At 42.7% G+C, this 19,095-nt stretch overlaps 1 protein-coding gene across 1 annotated transcript in view; it reads right to left on the bottom strand.

Annotated features, from left to right (window-relative positions):
* The window catches only part of MAGI2 (membrane associated guanylate kinase, WW and PDZ domain containing 2), a 747,493-nt gene that overhangs the window by 115,634 nt on the left and 612,764 nt on the right, over nucleotides 1-19,095 (bottom strand). The window contains exon 11 of the mRNA XM_066633432.1: nucleotides 17,993-18,628. Coding sequence (XP_066489529.1) covers nucleotides 17,993-18,628 — 636 coding nt within the window. The remainder of the gene's footprint in view (nucleotides 1-17,992; nucleotides 18,629-19,095) is intronic.

Below are 19,095 nucleotides of genomic sequence, written 5' to 3'. Positions count from 1 at the left end.
GACTTTCTTGCTTCAAATCTCATCTCTGCCATGAATAAGTTGGCCTTGGGCAAGCCTTCTCAACTTCAGCAGTACCAGGAAGATAATAATACTTTACAGGGTTGTTGTAAGAATTACTGCAAGATAATGTTTGGGAAGTGCTTTGAAAACTTGAAAAGCACTATATAAATATTAAGTTCTAGTGACATTAGAACTTTCCACCTGGGGCAAATGGCAACTTTGGTGGTGGTCCAGATTCAGACCATGACAAAGGCAGAAAGTTAAAGCTCCTCTCTCTCCATGGTTTGAATCTGGATTTGTCCTCTTGTGATTGCTATTGCTAAAGAAAAACAAGTCCATTAGGGCTAATGACATGGTTAACGCCATGTATATAGCTTGGTGCCCAGCCTCCTGCCGAATCAACTCATCTGTTCCTAGTCTCCATACCTTTGTTCTTTCAGTTCTTCCAATATCCAGCAATCGAGCAAAGAAATTCCATTGCTTAAAATTTTGAATCTTGAAAGTTATTTATGCAAATAGACAGTTCTAAGTACAATGTTGGGGAACAGAGGCAAATCAAAATACAACTGAAATATCTTGTTAAATGGAAATAACTCTCTAGGTGTATAGCAGCACTACTCATGAAAAGTGACTGTCCCCTGGACACATTCAAGCTCTGTGGGTTTTCAGCAGCAATGCCCTGGACCCACTCTTCTCCACAAGTAAGTGACGTAGCTGAAGTGTGTGGTAAAGAACTGTGTGGGGTGAATGGAAGGAGGTCAGCAATCAGATGGTACAGAAAGCAAACACACTGCTCATTCAGTTCACTTGTTAAGCATAGGTGTTCACCAATGCTCCTTGTTCATCCTAATTAAATATTGAAACTGTTTATCAGATCAGAGCCCAATCCTGTGCTCAGCGGCATGGCTTTGTGCTGCCGAGCACTGTTGTAAACGTGCCATAAGGCACGTTTGCGAGCCTCTCCGCTGGGCTCCCGCCTATGCTAGCCCAGCACTGGCAGGTGCTGGGTTAGCACGGGGCGGTCACCCAGCCTCTGTGGCTCGGCGGTCTTCCGGCACCCTACATGAGTGCCTTTACCTTACCATCGACCTTTTGGTCGGTGTCAAAGTGAGTAGCCCCATTGAGAGGCTGCTTACCTTATCCAGGAGAAGGGGACGAAAGTCCCCTACTCCTGAGGCATCTTCCGCAGTAGCCCGGGGCATGCAGGATCCAGTGGCAGCTGTTCTTGGTGCCGCTGAGCCTGGGCGCCCTGGACAGCTCAGGATTGGGCTGCCTGTCTCCTATCAGTGTTGTTAGGAATTTGGAGTTATTAAAGGGCTGAGTCTCCTATTTCCTAATACAGGATGACACCGTCTAAGGTATTTTGGGCCACTGGACTTTATTTTCTTTCTGCCAACCTTGAAATCAAGCAAGATGTGGGGCAGGTGGTGGCTGGTGGCACAGGAGTTCAATCCAATCCAATCCCCTTTATTGGCATATATACATAATACATGTGGCAAGAACCAGCTATGAGAAAAAGCATAGAGGACACACAGGGCAGGGTAAAAAAAGAATTAATAAAATAAAATACGGAACATTATCTGTAGTAGGCTTAACAAGTAGACTAAGGGTGCAATTCTAACCAACTTTCCAGCACTGAGGTAAGGGCAATGCAACTCTGAGGTAAGGGAATAAACGTTGCCTTACCTTGAGGAGGCTTTTGTGACTGCTCCCCCCCTTCCAACTGCAGGGTGCAGCACATGCCCCACTGGCACAGCTATGTCAGTGCTGGAAAGTTGGTTAGGATTGCGCCCTAAGTATACGTGGAGGACACTGAAACCAAGAATTTAGAAACTACCTCCATTATATCAATTGGACAATCACTGAGGAAAATTTCAAGTTCTGTAAATCAGAAAACCCCTCTCTGTTAAGTATCAATCATGCCAAATAGATGGAATGGGAACTAACATGACAGGGACACTAAAACAAAATAGGATGAATAGTTTCAGTTTGACCCTGATTGCAGGGCAGATACATTCTGCATAAGGGATCTTGCTATACTGCCCCTCTGGAGTTATTATCAGGTTTGATGCCAGGAACTGGGCCGCGTCCTAGATGGCCTACCAGCCCTGCCCAGCCCCTGAACCACTGAGTACTGGTTGCAGTGGTGGCATCAGTTGATTGTTGTGTTCAGTAGCCCAACTACAAACGGAAGCATCCTTCAGAAGCCCCTGTATCATTATGAGTCTCTAAAGAGATGCTCCCATTGGCCAGAAGAAAGGAGCTACCTCCACCTGTCATCTGCTGTCTGTAAGCTTGGAGTGTGCAGAGGGTCTCTGGGAACGTGGCACCTGGACTAGATATAATTCTCAATATTGTCATAATTTTTCATTTGTGCAGCACTGCTAAGGTGCTCTGATTGCTTTCTCATCATTTTGTGAATTAAATCTTCAAAGTTCTGCTTTCGGGTATGTCAGTAATACAGATCATGTAAAAGATTCTAGTTGCTTCCAGAGCACTAGAAGTAACTATGTGACTGATGCTTTCAGGAAAGCATCATAACCATCTTGCTGTTTTATTTCAGAGCATGGCTCAGTCCCTTCATCAGACAACCCCCAGTAAGGGACAGGGGTGGGAACAGAGCTACTTATGACGCCCATAAAGTGCTTCATGGTTGTCAGCATCATAAATGTTCTTCATTTAGCTTGTCATGTTTGTGCACTGTTTCCAATTTTCTCGGTTATTGAGGGTTTATTACCATTTTGTTAGGCACGTCTTTAAAATCCCAACAGTCTGAATCAATTTTTGTCCTGAAGAGAGGTGGAGCGCTGTCAGAGGAGGGGGGGAAGTGACCCATTCACAACTGAATTTACTTCCTTGTCCTTTTAACGTGTTCATTTAATGATGATACAAAGAGACTTTGAGCCTGATCCTGTTGTTCGCGCTGCGGACCACAGTTGCAAATGTGCCATAAGGCATGTTTATGGGGCTTACTGCTGGGCACCTGCTGGAGCTGGTTCAGCTCCGGCTGGCGCTGAGCCAGTGCGTGGTGGGCGCCCGAGTTCTGCTGCGGAACGGGAGATGGGGGTGTGTCCGAGGGTGTGGGGGCGGCATGTCCAGGGGCGTGGGGGAGGCGTGTTGGGGGCGGGGGAGAGGCGGATCCACGGAGCCGAGCTCTGCAGGATCCCAGGTGCTCAGGTAGGGCTGCTCACTCTACACGAGCGCCTTCACTTTAGCGGTGACCAGACAGTCGCCGCTAAAGTGAGTAGCCCCATTGCGGGGCTGCTTCCCTTACTCGGAGGAAGGGGACGAATGTCCCCTTCTCCCAAGGAGCCTCCCATGGTAGCGCGGGAGCCCTCCGTTCCACAGGGTTCCGTTCCGTTCTGCTGGGTTCCGCAGCTCCGGGCAGCTCAGGATTGGGCTGCCCATCAGCATAGCCTTTTCACAGTGTACTCATTCAGTCTTTTTAATTGGTGCCACACAAAATAACATGTGCAATGCAAGCAATCGATCCAATCATCATAAAGCCCTGATGCTATTGATTCCTCTCATAAGACATCAGAGCAGACATCTTTGTCTCTGTATAATAACCTCTTTCATCCTTCAGGAGTCCTGAACATCTATTTCTTGACCTTTACATCAAAATAATAAATACATCTAAACTTTGCATCATAATCAATTTATCTTGCTTTACAGTCTTGTCTATTCTCTGCCAAAATAGTGGCATGTTTTTCACCTTTTCCTTTCTCTTCCTTTTTCCTTTCAACCTGCTGTAAGTATTTTCTGTAAAGTGTGCAAATTCTGTTTCAGCCGAGCACAATATCATTACTAAAGCTCTGGAGTGTGTGAGCGTGTGAGTGTAGGGGAAGGGTCCTACACTTCCACCCATGCACTCCTTTATCCATTAAAAACTGACTTGCTTCCACCTTTTCCCAACTGTTTGAGACAGATCGATGTTTATGCAATCTGGTCTGATTTAAACATGACACAAGGTATGGGTAGAAAGTATTTACCTGTGACCTTGTTCACACGTGCTTATCTTGTGCGCCTGCCCATATGCATGTAGTGTTTACACATTAATAGCACATTTGTCCAGGCAAATGTACTGCTGGCATGTGAGGTGGTGCACTCAAGAAAGAAAAAAAAACATTTAGGTGAAATGGAAACTGTGTGAAAACACAGAAATAAGTGATGATTTCAGTTGTGTTTTAATTGTTCCCTGTAGGGTACAGGCCAGACATTCCAGAATGCCACAAAGCAGATTTTTCTTCAATCTCTTTTTTCGGTAATATCTCTGGCAATTCTCCCTTTCTCTATTATTATGTTCAGATTCACAATTTCTGTTGTTTTAATCAAAACAGGCAGTTGCATAAATGCTTTTAGGGAAGCAAATTGTTCTCTTTTGCTCTTGTAAGGCATTAAAAAAACAGTAAGTTTAGGCTGACTGAGTGGAAGACAGTCTCCCAAGAGCTTTTCTAGACTAGATGTAGAAGCAATTAAATTAGACAAAATAAAAAAAGTAAGACACACGAGGTAAGAAATGCTATGTGCATGATTACAACTGGTTTGCTGAAAATGGTTGTCAAAACAAATGTAAGAAGACATCTGAGAAAGGTCTTGTCTCAAGGCCATGAGCCCAGAAAACAAAAATGAAAATGAAAAGGCAGCACAATCCTAACTTGCGCTGGAACAGGGAGACCGACAGGCCTGCCCCCATATCCAGCAAGAGTTTCAGGTTGCAAACGGCTCAGCTCAGGGCAAGGGGAAATGCTTCTCCTTACCCTGGCGAGAGCCGCTACATCCCCAATGGATCTACCTGAGCAGCCCAGAGATGCGCTGCGCTGCGCTGCCCAGGAACGGGGTCAGGATCCAGCACAAGTGCTGGGTCCCGGCCAATGCCCTGCTCTCCCGCTGCCCACTGATGGGCCTGTCTGCCATCCACCCTCTCCTTGTCCTGAAATGCCTCTTCTCCCCCTCTCTCTCGCCCTCCCCATGTCCCCCAGACCCCCGACTTACCTTTCTCTGTTGGTGCAGAGGCTGGATGCAGCCTCCACAGAGCAATGCACATCACTGTGCTGGCCAAAATGACACTCAAGGAGGTGCAAACATGCTTTATGGCATGTTTACAACCCTCCCAGCTGGCCAAGCACTCCTTTAGGACTGCACTCTAAATCTAATGTCTAGTGAACCCTTCATTCATTTTTGTTTCTCATAATCTGAGACCTTCACTGAGGATCAACAGTCAGGGTGGACAACCAAGACCTTCACAGACATTAGAAGTCAAGACATTGGTAGGAAATCAATTCACAGCAGGACATGACATGACAGAAGAGGTCATGGTCAACATGAATACATAAGTCCAGAACTACTTGTAAAAAGGAGATACCACTTTGGTGTACAAGATCAGAAATATACAGTGGGCCCTTAGTATCCAAGGGGATCCATTCTAGCACCCCCACAGATACTGAAATCCATGGATAATTAAGTCCAAGGGGGCCTGGTACAACACTGCAATAACTTACTGAGGGGGAGAGCCCAGCCCTCCATAGGTCACATGAAACCTCTCAGCCCCCTCAGAATTCTCCCCTCAGAATTCTCAGACCAGAAGGCACTGGCATGAACCAGAAGTGACTTCTAGATGTGACTGGAAGTTGCTGGTGCAAACTGGAAGTGACTTCTGGTCATGCCCAGGAAGCCTTCTGAGGACTTCTATGCTTAAATCTGCGAGTGCCAAGGCAGCAGATAAGGAGGGCCCACTTTACTCTCATTTAGGATTGCTTAAGCAAGGCTTGGATGTGAAATCATTCTGATCCAAATTGAAACTCATTTGATCAGGTCATAGGAAGTTAAGATAAGTGTCCCAAAGTTGATGAGATGGACAGTGGACATCAGTGGATAAGATGGACAGTGGGATGCTCTGAGGAATATTCTGACATGTATCTTAGTGTTTACCTCTTCTAGGAGAGTGTCAAAGCTTATCCCTGACAGTAGAACTCTTTTACATAACATTACATCTATGAAGACTCCACTAAAGAAAGTTTCAGGAAAGACAGAGGGAATAGAAGAGACCAAGGCAAGAAGGGAACAGAGCTGATAATAAGGAGCAAAGGAACACAATTGTATATCCACAAAGTTATGTGACTCCTATATGTCCCAAGGACTCTATGCATCTTCAAATATCAGCTGAAACAGTAGAAAAGGGACACTGTTTCTGATCCTTTTATAGCTCTCCTTCAGCTCAGTCCACAATTTATGGTATTTTAACTGCCACCCAAGTAATGGCTGCTATTGCCAGCCTAACATTAGCAGATATTTCACCATTGAACACTGAATGATAGTCACTAGTTTGCACCATAAAAATTTCATAAGCGACTGGTTTGGACAATATAACTGCCAGTTAGGCTTACCCACATGGGAGAGGCACAAGGATGTGCACCCCCCTGGTACTGCTTTAAAGTAGCATGTCAATTGTGTGTCAAGCAGCAGTTCAGATGAACAGTGTCCCACACTATTAGGCAGTAGTCAGAAAATACTGACTACTCCCCCCAGGGGAGTGGGGAAGATGTATGTGCCTATGTGTCTTCCCATGCACATAAGCTAGCAGATCCAAAATGGCTCAAGGACATTAGAAACAATTAGGGTTTTATAACCTGATTTCATGTAACTTTTGCCATTTAAAACACATACTGAAGTTGCAAAACTGTGTCCAAAGGGTTTCTTTTTCTCTGTGAAGCTAACTAATCCCAGATGAATTAACATAAGCTACTTTTATTTTCTATTTTTTTAAGAAGCTGCATTGATTTATTCTCCCTAGACATTAAGATGCAGGTCTGTTAGAAATGCTGAAATGCAAATTATTTCTAGCCCAAAAGAAAATGACAAAGGCAGTGCTTTAAGACTCGCATATGGAGTCTTTGATTTCTCCCCATATTGCAAATTCATGCATAGAATTTTTTTTTTTAATTATATGGCTAAAATCCCTCCACTTAAGCACAAGGGAGGGAATTTTATTTTTTTAGAGAAAAAAATGATCTCGCAGTACTTGTCAAGTAGAATTTATGCAATACTGCTGTCATATAAGTAGAAATGATGTCTCTATACGCTCTGAATAAGCCAAGCAGTGGTATAGTGACAAACTGTTGAAGGCCCTGGACAAAAGCATGGCATGGGTCCCCATGGCACGATCAGCCCCTGCATTCCCCCAAGCTCACTGGTAGTGAACAGCAGATAATGGGGCTCCTCTTGCCTTCCCCAGCAACCCAAAGGCCTCACAATGATGTAGGAGTCGGGGGGGGGGGGAGGGTTGCTCAAATTTGTAGGTGGATGTGTCAGGCATAGCAGAGGTGTGAAACTCCTGGTGGACATGTCCCACTGCCACCATCAGTTGTGGGAGACTCAGGAAAGCTGAACTATCTGATGATGTGGGTGACTCTGACACTGCCCTGAAGCTAAAGTCAGTGTATATAATTGAATAAATTTTACTTTGTAGAATAAATTCAGCTAGGATTTAACTCTGCCTTACAACATTATTGAATTATGCACTATATATCCATATACAGAGAGCTGGTGGAACATAGTGGATAAAAGCATGGCTGAGAGTTTGAAAGTCTCCAATGCAAGTTTCACCTCAGCCAAGAGCTCTTAGATATCCTTAGACCTGCCACTACATATGTGATATGCAGATAAAACTGGTTCGCCTTACAAGGACTGCTTACATTCAAAACACCCCCGATAAATGCAACATATTATTATCTCCCTAGCTTTCTCTATTTTAAAAAGCATTTCTCCATTATTATGGCATGTTTTGTTCCAGTTGTGATTCCATGCTGTTCTGAAAAATATCTCAAAAATGTATTTAGGTTTAAGGGTTAGTTGTGTGTGTAATTTGTAAGATAATTATGGATCTGAACTGAGAAATTGAAAAAAATGATACTAGAATTGTGTCATTTGAGTGTCTGCTGCCAACAAGAGATATTCTGTAAATAATAATGTACATGCACATTATTAGTCACTGATGCTGGAAGAGTTCAGAAACAAAGATATTCTGTCAAATATCTGCATTATAAAAAGAACAAAACCCATGCTCTTGTTAGAAAACAGCCACAGTAAAAACTGGCATCTACTACATGCTTGTCCAAAAAAGTTATCTTCATGGATGCACTTATGTCTGACTATGACATCATTTGTGTTACATAATATGTTGTGAAACAGTACAGCAATACCTTGCACTTTCACCAGGTTAGAGACTCAAGCATGGAAGAAAGTAAAAAATGGATGAATGTCAAAGCATAGTCTTAATTAGCTTGCAAATTTATTTTGGCCAGCAAAAAACATAAATAATTAACGATATAACATGAGAATGCGTGCAGAACCTAAATAAACTGGAAGAAAAATTAACGTATCATGGCAGGTTGGATGAAATTGGACAAATGAGGAAAGCACATGGACGAAATTTGAAACATGGTTATAATTGAAAATGGCTGAATGAGCAAAGCAATGAAAGCCAAGGCATTGCTGTGCTTGCTGCAGCAACAAGAAATGACATTGATGCAAGGGCTGCTGTGACATTCTCATTTGTAACTGTACACTTGCATCCACACAGGATATTGTACTGGCACAGCAATGTGAGATGATTACAGTTGAGGCCACCACCAGATGGGTAAAGCTGTGACATACAGGGCACGAGGGAAGCCGAACTAATTTAGAGACTCTTCTGATGGCTTTTTGGCCACTACAAAATCAAATTTTAGTGCCAGATCCTTTTAATTGTTTGCAATAGGATTTTAGCTGATGTACAACAATCTAGGAGAGTCTTGCATGAGTCACTCAGTGACCCAGTCACAGTTATTTGGATCTGATATGCATAAAGAAGAATGCTTTGGTGCTTTTTTTTCCCCTCTCAAAAAGGAATTCCATTGTTTTCTTAATCACCCAGAAACACCACATCTACTATAGCTATCACAATAACGATATCATTTGTTTTATATAATATTATCTCATTTTATTTCTCTTATTTGCACAAAAAACTGAGGTTACAGATCACATTATCTACACAATGTACGTCAAGTCCAACAGAGAAAGTAACAGAAAAATTACAGACCATATGGATGAAAAGAAAAGCCATTCAGTATATTAGGTAAACTGTACATTCGCCCTAAGAGAAGTACAGAATGTTTAAAGCGTCAGGTATCTCCAATGTCATCTCGCAGCTAAATATCATCATACCCCATCTAATCAGATATGAAGAATTGGGTTTCACTGGTTCTTTCAAATCAAAACTAACAACAGTCCTGCTTTATTTCAGCAAGTATCTATCTCTTTCCCAAATCAGCATGAAACCATCATTCCACCATGATAATTGAAGATGCCACCAAAAGTTGCCATTTCTCCCTTATGATTCACAAAAAGGACATTTTTCCTACACTCTACAGTAAATATCACACAAAACTTTCAACAAGGACAAAAGTTCAGGCCCTTCTGTTCCAACCAACTTCCAATGTAAGCAATTGCTTTCTGCCTAACTAAATAGTTCTGTTACTTCATATGGAAAGAAATGCTCAATTTCTGACCTTGAGCTATTCTTAGCAGTGCTATATTAGCTACAGAATTAAAACAGCATACGATTGCCTTGGTTTGCATACTGAGGCTTTAATGTGCAATTCCCATATTTTATGCAATAGAAGTGCCAACATCTGCACAAATGAATATTTCCCTTTAATAAAAAGCATTCTTTAGAGGTCTGTTTTTTTTTTTCTTTTTGTGTACAATGCTGCTCTCATTAATGCTAATGTGAGTTAACCAGCATATATATAGTCCCCCTGATATCTGCTCCTTAAATTTATTAAGAAAATTACCACTTTAGTATATACTTCTTAAGCATATGTTTGCAGGCTGTTCTACCAATTATACCAGTTATAAAAACAGAAACATCTGCAAATACTGAGACCTACTATGAAATATATATGAAAACAACATTGCGAATATAACGACAATATTATACATAAATATAATGCGTTATGAAACATTAACAACAAGATCCAACATTTTCATATAGCTGCTTTTTGAATGCACTTACCATACTTTTATAGTCTCAATTTAATACATACTAAGTACTATTTATGCTTATACATTAACAAATTAACAGCCTAATTATGATGGCCTATGGTCCCTTGTCTCTAATTTGGAAATAGGAAGTCACACTGTTCTACAGCTATTCAGAAAGACAGGACAAAATATGTGAAAGCCATTCATGCTCATTTTAGTGCACTTTGGTTTGAATATATAGGTGAAACAGAAATATTTGCTATGCATATGTATTTATTTTTTCCTATGTATGGACGGTAGTTGATACTATACCATAGTACTACCCAATCAGCCTTTTTGGGAAACATCTGCACTAGTGTGTCTTTTTAAAATAGCTGGTAGAAATGCTGCATCCAAAGATTGCCAAAGAACACCCGTGTGTGAGAACAAAACGGGTTTGATTTTGAGCTTGCTGAGATTCTGATAGAATCTTAAGATGCAACGCTTTGAAAAGAAAGGGAGAAGCATAAGTGTTCATCAGTGCCATCTTAAATTTAATCCTGGAAAAGGTTAATTAGTGGCTAAGGGATAAACTGAAGGACGGCTATAAGGCATGGCATGCAGCCAAGGAGACAGGAAAGAGAAATGTTTATGCAGCTGGATATTAGGAACAGGAGGGGGAACAGAAGGTTGGATAGGAAGCAAAATGGGAGAAGTAAGGAGCAATAAAAAGCATTAGGATATGGTTCAACAAGCAGGCCACCAGTAAGCTATTTCCCAAAGCCAATTCTCATCTCCAAATTGGGGTACAGAGAATATGGGGTGGGAGGAGGGAAGATCTGTGCAGAGGTCAGCATACGCTGAAGCACTAAGGGCAACTGGTTCAACACACATCAAACTTGCACTGCACTACCACAGAGGTGCTGAAAGCAGAGAAACCACAACAACTGTCAGGTGACTTGGGAGTTAGATTGCATACTGAAGCAACCACTTTGTCACATCACAAAGTTTGCATAGATCCACTCAAACCACAGTTCTCAAGGTGCAATTTTTTGTGAGCCCTTTTATTACCAGATTAAAACACACTTTAAATATAAGTCAAGACTCATTAAAGTGAAGATTCAGACAGAGAATTACTCATAGCTGTATTTGTGTCTAACAAATTTAGCTTTTTTCTGCCACTTTGTAATGCCATCTATATTTGTTTGTTGCTGAATTTATTTTTAACTATAATAATTGTTGCTATATTTTGTGATTTAATTGTTAGCCACCTTGGGTGGGGTGGGGGTACGTTTTGTAACAGAAAGTTGAGGGAAAAAACAACTTAATAAATAAGCACACCTAGAACAAGTAAAATGTTTACTGGAATGTGGTTAACTAGGTTTAACCTAGTCCCAACTGCTGTTTTTTCCACTTCTGAATCCAGTTTTGACACTTACTCCAGGGAGTCACATGACTTTTAGAAACAGATTTTATGCAGAGGGGGAGAATAATTCTTGTACATGTGATGATGGCGATGTGAAGCAGGCTGCCTCAGGCAACAGATGGGTGCAGGTAGCATCCTGCACTCATTGTTCATGTCTGAGGCCACATCACCTAGCCCCCATTTGCATCCTTCACCTGTTCCAATTTGCTCTGCCCAGTGGCGTAGCTAAGGGCGTGCAGGGGGTAGCAGTCGCACCGAGCAACAAGCTTTAGGGGGGCAACAAGCTGGGCTTTACACTCATGGTCAAAATTGTGAAAATCTTTGTATGTACTAATGGCACCATCATGTTATATATTATTGGAAAGGTACTTTAATACAGAATGCAATGAAACAAACCACATTAGAATATCTGTTTTCTATCAAAGGTTATGGCCAATTAACCAGAAAACGAAAACACAACTGCCTTAAGGAACAAAATGTGGATTTCCTCAACTCAAAACTGACCTATAAGACTGATTGTTCTGAGAGCCAAATAAGGTGTTAATATGAGTCAGCTCTCATTTCCATGTATCTCAATATAGTTACTCCTGCTAACTTGTAAAGAGGCACTTTTTCAAGTGATGCTAACCATCCCTCTTCACCCCAGCACAGTGTATCGAATCAATAAGTTTTATTTCTTTACTTAAGAAAGTACATTTTTTTATTTCCTTACTTAATTAAATTTGATTTTGTCATGAAGGGGGGGCTACAGAATCTTCTTTGATCCCATGTAGCAGACAGCTGCTTTAGCTATGCCACTGGCTGGTGGGAGGTGGCAGATCAATTGAGTGGTGAGCTGCTGGGGGTAGGAGGCAGGTTTCTCCCCAATCTGCACTTTTAAAAAAGCCCAGGCGTGATGTCACTTCCGGTTGTGACATCACTTCCGTGGCATCATTTTGAGCTCTGCACTGGGCTAAACGTTCATTAGTTACGCCACTGGTTCTGCCACAGTTTTAAATAGAGTGGTGCAACAAGGAAGCTGGGAGAAGCACTGCCTCATTTCCACTTCTCACAGCTTTTGCCCCACTTTTCTATGCTATTTCAAAACAGAACCACAAGGGGGAAGCAGGTAAGCTAGGGCATAGGAGGAGGTGTATAGCAACAGCAGTGGTGGCAGTGGCATCACTAGATTTTGTGTCACCCAGTGAGGGAGGCCAGCGCGTCACCCCCATGCTGTGGTAGGGCAACACCGTGGGCAGTGGGCATGGTGATGTACCATCGCCCCGCCCCCTACTGGTTTTTTGGTTGTACCTTTTGATAGAACAAAGCTAGAACATATTCTGCATGAAATTATGCATTGATTGATATTCCTTAAAACTGTGATTTTAGTGATCTGAGTCACTAGTGGTGTCACCTGCCCCAGGGTGTCAACTTACTAACATCTTATTGCAGCAGTTCTCAAACTTTTAGCACTGGGACCCACTTTTTAGAATGACAATCTGTCTAGGACCCACCAGAAGTGATGTCATGGTGGAAGTGACATCATCAAGCAAATTAAACTAAATAATTATAAAATAAAGTAAAACAATTAAATAAGCAGAAGCCAGTCCTGTTCCACAAGCGAATTTCCTCTGTAGTCTGCCTACAATACCCCCCCCTGCCCAAATCAGCAAGGTTTTCAGCCCTACCCAGTGCCCAGTTCAATTTAAGATCTTCTGTTCAAACCAGATCACTGTCAGGATCCACCTGGCTTTGCAAGTCTCAAAAAAGTTCGCCTTATTAGCTGAAGTCTCTGTTTTGATCCTTTTTCGTGGGGGGGGGGGGAGAGGCTGCCTTCTGGAGCATTTGTTGAGCTCCAGTCCCATCGGACCATTCTGGTGGCCTCACATTCCCCTTTGCCTGGCCTGACCAAGGCAAGTTTTCTTACTTGCAAGTAAACATGATTGTTTGGCTTAGTTTCGCTTTCCATAGGGCTCAATACGTTTGTCTGCTTGGAGGCAGGGACCTCCTTCTCAGGTGTTTTTTTGGGCTGCATTCATTGGATCAGGACCATTCTGGTGTCGCTGGATTCCCCTTGGCCTGCCCTTTCCGACAGACTAAGGCTGTGGTTTTCAAACTCTCCGGGAGTTTGAAACCCACAGTAAGTCTTTGCGGGGGTGGGGGGGAGGCAGTAGGGGCAGGGGGAAGGCAGCGATGTGAGCCCCAGGATCGCGTCGCTCAGGGGGCTGCAGGAACTGGGATGCACTCACCAGTCCCTGCAGCAGCCGTCCCTGTGTGCGGGGAGCCCTGCACGAGCGCCTGCAGGGCACCCCAGGTCAGGGAAAGGGAGAGTGGAGCGATCTGCTCTGCCTCTGCAAAAGCGGAAGCGAAGTGCAATCACCCTACTCTCCCTTTCCCTGACCTGGGGTGCCCTGCAGGCGCTCGCGCAGGGCTCCCCGCACACAGGGACGGCTGCTGCAGGGACTGGTGAGTGCACCCCAGTCCCTGCAGCCCCATCAGAAGGGAAAGCGGAGTGATCGTGCTCCGCTTCCGGTTTTGCGGAGTGGGGCACAATCGCTCTGCTTTCGCTTTTCCTGACCTGGGGAGCCCTGCTGAAGGTTGCGCAGGGCTCCCCGCACCCCCGGGAGGCTGCAGGAGGCTTGGGCAAGTGCACCCAAGCCCCTGCAGCCCTCCTGAGCATCACGATACTGCGGATTGTGCTGCTGCCTTCCCCCTGTCTTCTGGCTGCCCCTGCCCCTTAAGGGGACAGAGACCGGGACCCACAGGCTGGGGCATCGTGACGTCCTAGTTTGAATACCACTGGACTAAGACAAGTTCACCTGCTCATGAGTAAATGCGCGATACAGCTCAGTTTCAGTTTCCATAGGGCTCGTTTTCTGGTTTTATGACCATAACTTTTGATAGAAAGGAGATATTTCACTCTCGTTTTTTGCATTGCATTCCGCTAGAAATTCTGCATCCAACGGTATATAGCATGATGGTATTGCTCCTAACCACCATGATTTTAGCATGTCACCCCCCCATGCGTGTCACCTGGTGTGGCCAGCACCCCTCGCCCCCTAGCAATGCCACTGAGTGGTGGTGATTTTGTATTAGAAAGATCACTGACTCTGCCGCCGCCAACACCATCACTGTTGTTGTCACAACCATTTTCTTTTCCTCTTCCATGAGTGAGAATGTGGAGGAGAAAGGAGACACCCCCTCCTCCTCTGAGAGGAATAAGAGGATGGCTGCCACCCATAATCATTGTTCTCCTTCTTGCTTGCAGAGGAGGAGGTGAGTGCGCTAATGTGGGGGCAACTGCCATTGTTGTTGGCTTCCTTCTCTGTTTCTAACTTGAAATGGGAGTGGGTACATGTGCGCCCACATGTTCGAACAGCAACGGGTGTAGCAGCATGAAGAAGGGGCTTCAGGTAGCATTTCCCTTGGGACAGGCCTGTGCAGGGCTAAACTGTTCCTCTTCCCAGACACATTTTTTTTAAACTGAACACGCTAACCTTTAGGTTTGAGGGGGGGGGGGGGAAATTTTTTTTTTTCCTCCAAAAATCAATTCAGACTTGTTAGACAGTCTCTTCTCCCTCCAGAAAGCTCTTTGCTCTCCCCATCCAGTTTTCACAATTACAGTAAGGATTGGATTATGTGTGCAAGATTTCAAGATTAGAAAATGTATTTTCTATGCTGTACCACACAGAAATGCCAAGACTATGATATTCTGTTAAACTCTAAGAACTGTTGACAGTCCTCATTCCCTCTTTAGTTTAGGGAATGTAGTACATTCCCTCTTTAATTACAGCAGTCAACACAGGAAAGAAGAATATTGTATTTCAGAATATGGCACAGATCACCAGTCAATTTTATTTAAAAAAAGACCATAAAGAAACAGAAATGAAATGAAATTATTTGTATATTCAGCTTGCTATTTTTACATTACATGAAAAAGAAGCACAAAGAATGTTGTTTGTTTACTGGTATGTTAAATACCAGTAACACAATAGCTTAATTCTCCAGGGTTTTTTTTTTGTTTTTTTTTTAACAGAAGTGTTTTTTTTGGCCATTTTTTCAATGGCCATTCTGAGACCTGCAGGCAGACATATGTGGGGAGCTTAGAAGACCTTTCAGAGGCTTAGAAGACCCTCCTTGCCTCCGGAGGGCAGGAGGGCATCCCCAGTATCCGTGGTTTCAGCTAACTGCAGAGGGTTCCGAAACAGAACCCCTATAGATACTGGTGCACACCTGTACATACATATGTACCAGACTCTAGAAACATCAGAACAATGGGAAAAGTCTATCTCAGCAAGGTGTGCAAAAGGCAAACTTTGATTAAGAGGTTACTGATACAGTTTAAAGTGATCACTATCTCCTTTGCTAGCTAATGCTCCCATAATTAATTAATTAATATTAAAATGTAGTTAAATACATACCCTTTCAAGGCACAACGTCTTTTTACTGTGTCATCACTACTGAGTTAGCTTTGTTACTTTAGAGCAGGGGTCTCCAAACTTTTTGGCCAGAGGGCCACAGCAGTATCTGGTGTGATGTTGAGGGCCGGAAAAATTTTTAAATATAAAATTTAAATAAATAAATTAAAGATGGAACTTAAATGAGTGAATAAATGAATGAATGGGCTCATTCATTCAACCTCTCTGGCCCTCAGAACACCCTCCAGACACAATCAGAGCACAGTTCTGGTCATGTTCAGTTGAGTGGGCCAGAGGATTTCAGGGGACAAGAGGCTGGCTGCAAACCAGATAGAGGCTTAACGCGGGCCACATCTGGCCCCCAGGCTGGGGTTTGGAGACCCCTGCTTTAGAGTCAAAACACAGGGTTAGACTACAATGGAGTATTGATAAGATCCAGCAGTGATGTGCAAAGATATTGACATTATACTTTCCATCAGGACTGCTATTCACAAAAGTAAGAAATCACCCCTTGGCCATAAGATGTTATTTCTGGATCTAGTTTTTATATTATTCAGCAAAAACAAAAGTTCTTATCAAAGTGGATTTCATCAAAAAATTAGATGCTCCCATTCATTTCACCTTCTATATAAACATTGTTTAATATTCCTCACCAATGCCACATCTGAACTGGCTGTGCTTTTATTTCACTGCCATCCTTTTGTCAGGGATTTGGGTGGTGTCTCTTAAGTGGGACCCTTAAGAGTCCTTTCCTCTAAAATCAAGGTAGATTGTCTTTCCTTAGAGTCCTAGGATACAAGCTTGTCTCTTTCTGCACACCTGTCACAGAACATGTCAATAACATGTTCCCTCCCTGTCAATAACATTTGACTGAATCCCAAAGCAATCAGGCAATTCTCTTCAAACAGCAACTGTCATATTGCTTCATAAAGGACAGTTAGGAAACCCTTTCCTCCCTAGGTCCCCAGTGTTTAGAGGGTGGTCCTCAGCAGGTGTGGGGCTGCGTGCAGTGCAAGGGGAAGACCAAGTTTCAGGATGATCCACATGAAAGGCATGATAGTCTGCTTCAAGTACATTTCCTGGTCTCATGGAACTGTGCCCATCATGGTAGTTGCTTGAGGGTAGTTGAGGGTATAGGGCAGATTCTGCTTGCAACCTATGTTCCTTGTGTGCACATGTATGTTCTGGGCTGGAGGAGAGCAGGACTTTTGCTCAACTGAAATGTATATTTTTGCATGCTCTAAAATTCTACCATTGCTTGCTTAATAGAGGTGCTGAAAGACTATCAGTCACAATATGTAGGATGATTTCAGGATTTATTCAGATCTACTTATTACTATTCTTCTACACATTACTATTACTACATAATACTATTACTCCCCGCTTTTGAAGGGGGCAGGATTGCTCAGTCAATTTTAATTCAATGGAGTAACTTCCCTTTCAACTAATCAGCAGTAACTGGTCATCAAAGCCTTGTAGAGATCTAAGTAATATATTCAGATAATAATAAAATCTGTAATTGCATCTCTTACAGCCAATCCTATGCATGTCTACTCAGAAGTAAATCCCATTATAGTCCATAGGGCTTACTCCCAGGTACGTGTGGATAGGATTGCAGCGTTAATGTGGACTAATTCATAGATTATCTTTTAAAACCTGGAGAATAACCCCAGAACCAATAACTAAGCATGGACACCTGTGAAAATGTTATGTGTGAATGTATAACACAAGCAACCCTATTCTGTGTGACCTATGTACAGTACTCTTAGTTGAACTGAACATTAGATCTCATAGACCCAAAACATATATGAGAGTTACACTTATATACTGCAACACTAAACATTTTGTAACATTCGAAATACAAACATCATGCAGAAAAACAAAAACAAACACAAAGGAAACAAAGGAAAAGAAAAGGAAGCCAGGACAGCCAGAGAACCTATATTTCCACTTACAGAACAAAAATACTGATGTGTGTTTAATATCTCATAACAAGAAAAAAGGGGACTTTATCATGATGCATTTTGCCTACATGTCTCATTATCTTTACATTTCTTCCTCCCAGATTTAGGAAGAGAATCTTCTTCTAAACACAAAATGATATAGAAAGCATATTTTAGATCCTTTCATACATATTATTGTAATTGTGCAGACTTTCTAGACTTACCTCCTCTATGGATAATCAAAGAAGTTTCACTTCCAACTGGACATTCTTTAAGTATATCCACTACTTCTGTATGGCTCAGGTTCTGTACATTCTGCTGGTTGATCTCAACAATGAGGTCACCTTCACATAAACCAGGACATCCCTGAATGTCTAGGATTTGCTTCACCCTCTGTCCTGTGGGACTGTCTGCTATAGTGAAGCCAAAGCCCTGGGCCCCTTTCACAATGGTTAAGGTCATGAGTTCAGCTTGCGTGGCCCCAGAAGAAGCCATTGATACATTATCATCGTGAACAGGTGGTGGGAATGTGCTATCAAGCTGACTATCTGCTGGAATGGAGTGCAAGGAATGTGGTGGCCGATCTGTTACATCTGGAACAGACTGAGAAGTTCTAGAAATGTATTCCAAATAGGTTTCATAGTTATGTCTTCCATTTACTACTACAGGAGGCCTCTCCATAACTGCAAGTGGTGGCACCATGCTGTTGGCAGGATCTTCAGGATCAAAGGGTAGAGGGTATCCACGACATAGCACCAGGTTGACACTCTGACCAATGGGAACAGACTGGAAGAGTTTGACTACATCTGCGTGAGTATGCCCAAGGACACAAACTTCATTAATATAGACAATGACATCACCTAGAAAGAGAAAAAAATAGTGACATGAGATAACTTCAACTACACTTGCGTCTTAAAAAGTGAACAAATTTGGGATCCCCAAAGGAATCTCCACCCTGCTGCAGCTGCTGATCCAGTAGGCTTAAGATGCTTTGAGACTGGAGTCTGTTTGCCAATAAAAATAATTTTGGCAATTGAAGAGGTGGCATGCTTTTTGCCTGAAGTTTAGAAAGACTTTCACTAAAATAAATAGCAAAAGAAAGATTACTTTTATCTCTTGTGCACAGAGATGTGCAGTTTTTGTTTTTCCATAGCCACAGCTAAATGCAAAGTGCTAATTATTTTCAAATTTCATACAGAAACTAATATTTACAGCTAGATTCTTTTACTTCTGAACACATGCGTGAAACAGGATTTCTTGTTCAGATGTGATTTTATGTACAACCACAATAGATATTCATTGCAAGTTTTATCAGGTAATTCTTGAG

Source organism: Tiliqua scincoides, chromosome 7, assembly GCF_035046505.1.
Source record: "Tiliqua scincoides isolate rTilSci1 chromosome 7, rTilSci1.hap2, whole genome shotgun sequence".
Taxonomy (NCBI): domain Eukaryota; kingdom Metazoa; phylum Chordata; class Lepidosauria; order Squamata; family Scincidae; genus Tiliqua; species Tiliqua scincoides.
This window is presented reverse-complemented; position numbering and strand designations above follow the sequence as displayed.